The sequence below is a fragment of the Helianthus annuus genome, chromosome 14 (assembly GCF_002127325.2).
Source record: "Helianthus annuus cultivar XRQ/B chromosome 14, HanXRQr2.0-SUNRISE, whole genome shotgun sequence".
In the NCBI taxonomy this organism is placed as follows: domain Eukaryota; kingdom Viridiplantae; phylum Streptophyta; class Magnoliopsida; order Asterales; family Asteraceae; genus Helianthus; species Helianthus annuus.
In genome coordinates this window covers 122,722,025-122,726,500 of record NC_035446.2, presented here as the reverse complement: position 1 = coordinate 122,726,500, position 4,476 = coordinate 122,722,025, and the positions used below count along the sequence as shown (strand labels likewise).

Here is a 4,476-nt window from a genome sequence, read left to right as displayed (position 1 = left end):
GGTGGGGGGTTTAGGTTTTTTTTGGGGGTGGGGGGAGTGGTTAGGTTTTTTTAGGTATATTTGTAGAGTAACTTTGATAGTTATTGATAATTACAAAAATGGCACCTTGTCTTTTTGAGTTTTCCTTCAATTTGTATGTTTAGTATGTTAAGATTATTTGTACAAGAACTTTACCCTATAAAAGAAATACATAGTTTTAAACAACATTTTATCTCTTAGCATAAGTTCTTCAACGTACATGCCATTTCAATCAATAATCACTCACTTGTTCAACAAGGATGCGTTTGTTAATCATTATGTTGTTCCTTGTGATCCACGCAAACTCGGTTTCGTTCAATTTCTCCAGCTTTCAACCAAACACTCAAATGATTATGTACCAAGGTGATGCATTTGCATCAAGCGGAATTCAAGTGACCAAGAATCAGCGTGACAAATCACTCAGGAACAGCGTCGGGCGCGCGTTGTACTCGGATCCTGTTCAAATCTGGGACCGAAAGACCCGAAAACTAACAGATTTCATCACACATTTTACCTTCTCAATGAATGCACTCAATGCTTCTACCTTTGGTGACGGGTTATCCTTCTTTCTTATGTCGTTTGAGCCCGAGATTCCCGCGGGTTCATTCGGTGGTTATCTTGGTTTATTCAGCCCGTCTTCGGCTTTCAATTCCTCGAACAGTACTGTCGTCGCAGTCGAGTTTGATTCGTTTATGAATCCATGGGATCCTAGTGATAACCATGTTGGGATCAATGTTAATTCAATTGTTTCAGTGGCTAATATTTCGTGGAATACTAGTATTAAAGATGGAAGAGTTGCAAATGCATGGGTGAGTTATAATTCTAGTACATATAACCTAAGTGTGTTTTTATCGTACGATGAAAACCCTATTTTTGTTGGGAACTCTAGCTTGTGGTACGTTGTGGATTTAAGGGATGTGTTACCCGAATCGGTTCGGGTTGGGTTTTCGGCTGCGACCGGAGACTGGATCGAAACGCATACCGTTTTCTCATGGACGTTTGATTCTAGTTTGGGGGAGGTTAAAACTCGGGTGAAGAAGCACATATGGTTGACAACGGGTTTAGCCACGGGTTCGGGTGCTTTAAGCCTCATGGTTGGGTTTTTATGGTTCGTTTTATGGAAGAAACGAGTTTATTTGCGTAGAAAATCGGAAGATATGGCTATAGATTATGATTTCGGGGGTGATATTGGGCCGAAACGATACTCCTTTCACGAACTTAGTAAAGCAACCGATGGGTTTTCGGAGGATCGAAAGCTAGGTGAAGGTGGTTTTGGGGGCGTTTATAAGGGCATATTGAGTGGTGTAAATGTAAAGGTAAAGACAGTGGTTGCGGTTAAGCGGGTGTCGAGTGGATCGAAGCAAGGGAAGAAAGAGTATGTGTCGGAAGTAAAGATCATCAGCCGATTACGGCATAAAAACTTGGTGCAATTGATCGGGTGGTGTCATGAACAAGGTGATTTCCTTCTCGTATACGAGTATATGCCAAACGGAAGCCTCGATTCGCATTTGTTCTACTCGAAATCGACAATAAATTCATCGGTTAGGTACAAAATAGCCATGGGAATTGCCTCGGCCTTGCTTTACCTACATGAAGAATGGGAGCAATGTGTGGTGCATAGGGATATCAAGTCAAGTAATGTAATGCTAGATTCGAATTACAATGCCAAGTTAGGCGATTTTGGGCTCGCGCGGTTGGTGGACCATGATCTAGGGTCTCAAACCACGATTCTAGCCGGGACCATGGGTTACCTTGCCCCAGACTGTGTGATGACTGGCAGAGCCAGTAGAGAGACAGATGTGTATAGCTTCGGGGTTGTTGCCTTGGAAATCGCGTGTGGGCGAAAGCCGATTGACACAAAGGCGGAACCTAGTAAACAAAGATTGGTAGAATGGGTTTGGAGTCTCTATGGTGAAGGAAAGCTATTGGAAGCTGTAGACGAGAGGTTAAATGGCGATTTCGACAAAAGAGAAATGGAGTGTTTGATGGTAGTTGGTTTGTGGTGTTGTAACCCCGATAGTAGCGAGAGGCCGACGATAAAACAAGCTATAAGCGTGCTAAATTTTGAAGGTCCACTTCCTAGTCTCCCAGCTAAACAACCAGTGCCCATGTATTTCGCACCACCAATGGCTATGTGTAGGTTCACCTATACGTCATCAGTACTTGGTGATACGGCTACTTCTGGAACAAAAGTGTCCGTGACTAGTAGTGGGTCGTGTTCATCGGCAGGGTCCTCGAAAGCGCTACTGGGAATGCCCAAAAATGGCTTGTAGGATGGAGGCATTGTTGATGTGAGAACAAACATTCATTAACAATATAATTCTTTTTTTATATTATTTTACATGTGATTTGAAATTAACGTTGTAGATTTTGTTTGACAAGATCGAATTGAAATTAAATAAGGTTTATAACGGTAAATATAATTAAATAACAGTTGAAAATGAGGTTTCAAGTAAACTATAAGAGTTAGTGTATTATATCACTTTGATGATCGCCATTAGTTTGTAGTTTTTTCTTGTTCTCAGATCTGTTGTTTGTAAGCAGATATATAGGTGTTCTTGTAAAGATATTTGGGTCAATCATAAAGGTTTGGGTTATTTGATCTATAGCTTCTAACATACTTCTTTGATCTCCTGTAGTCGTTTCCTCGTTTCCTCTAGGCATATCATGACGTTAAATCAAGTGTCAATACAATACCAATATCATAACAATCAATCGAAACCCATACCGACCAAATTCCCCACAAAACAAACCGAACGGATCCCACCGCATTGCACGAGCACATCCTCCTAGTTAGTATATTATATATACGAGTGCACCGAAATTGGCCGAGTTTCTATCGTTTTCTTTTTTGTTTACCTTTGTTATTTACTATATTGTTTTACCTTTTCTTATTATTTTGATGTTTATAGCCGAGTTACGACGCAAATAGCATAACACATTTAGATATCAATTTATTTAATTTTACAAATTTATTTATCGGTTGTCATGGTGTGCTATACGTTCTGAATTCTAACAACGTCTCTGTGCAATACGCGGATAACTACGACCCTAGTTATTATAAAAAATAAAGTTACTATTCATGATCCTTCGTCAACAATTAAAAACAATAACGAATACAAGTTATTAGAGAAATTTCAAATTATGTGATAAAGAAATATGATTTAAAAAATAAAAAAGAATTATTAAAAACAAAAAAATATAAATGATAAAAGAAATATGGTTTTAAAAAAGTAAAATAACAAATAAAATATGGTAAAACTTAAAAGTTAATACAATAATAAATTATTATAACATTAAAGTTTATTATTATATTTACAATAATAAAATATTAAAAGCTATATATTATTATTATTATTATTATTATTATTATTATTATTATTATTATTATAAAATAATATTACCATCCATGGTCCTTAGAAAAAATTAATAACATAAATTATTAAAGAAATATCAAACTAATTGCTAAAAGAAATATAATCTAAGAAAAAAAAAAGAATTAATAAAAACAAATGATAAATGAAAAAGAAAATATGGTTTTAAAAAGGTAAAATAAAAATAAAAATATGTTAAAAGTAAATATAATAATAAACTATTATAACTAGTATTAAACACCCCCGTGTTGCGGCGGGGGCGTAAAACCGTGTCAAATAGCATCAATGTCATACCATGGCGAGGGACCACCAACACCGAATTTTCGGTAATAAAATTAGACTGAAACGTAAAACATAGAAAATAATAACTAAGTCGATCTAGAACCCGTACGTTATGACGAACTTGTCAAACAGGAAAAAAATAGACGACGTAAAAACTTTGAACTACACACGTACATTGCATTGTATTAACTCGCAAAACATAGAACGAAGCGTAAAACGGAACGTAAAAATGTTGAACCACACACGCACGTTGCGCCGTGTTAACTCGCAAAATTTAGGACGAAGCGTAAAACGAAAAATTTGCGAAATATGAAAAGTATATGAGACCAAAGTTGAAACTAAAAAAAAATATGAGGTTAATTTGAAAAGATGAAAAGTTTTGGGTTAAAAGTAATAACTCAAATAGTTTTCGGTTCAAAATAATTCATCAAATACTTTTGGATTAAAAGTAAAAAATCAAATTTATTTTTGAAAAACTACCCAAACATGATGCACACCTTGTGCACAAATAAATTGATAATTTATAGTATTTAAATAAAATATTAAATAATAAAATATTAAAAAGCTATATATTATTATTATTATAGAAATAAAGTTACTATTTATAATTCTTCATTAATAACATGTATATAATAATTGTATACTATCTTAAAACAAAAAGTCGGTGGCTGTCACATCACAGCCACCGCCTTTACTTTTATATACATAAACTGTTTGAGCTATATTAAAACAAGTTGTACTTTGGTCTGGTGGTTGTTGTGTCTCAAGCTATAAAAGAGGTCATGGGTTCGACTACTCCTTC

General features: G+C 35.4%; 1 protein-coding gene across 1 annotated transcript; it reads left to right on the top strand.

Moving 5' to 3' along the window:
* Positions 1 to 277: 277 nt before the first annotated feature.
* LOC110907279 (L-type lectin-domain containing receptor kinase IX.1) lies at positions 278 to 2,359 on the top strand. The gene has a single exon (XM_022152282.2). It carries the CDS (start codon positions 279 to 281, stop codon positions 2,289 to 2,291), a length of 2,013 nt encoding a protein of 670 aa, XP_022007974.2. The 5' UTR covers position 278; the 3' UTR covers positions 2,292 to 2,359.
* The last annotated feature ends 2,117 nt before the right edge of the window (positions 2,360 to 4,476 follow it).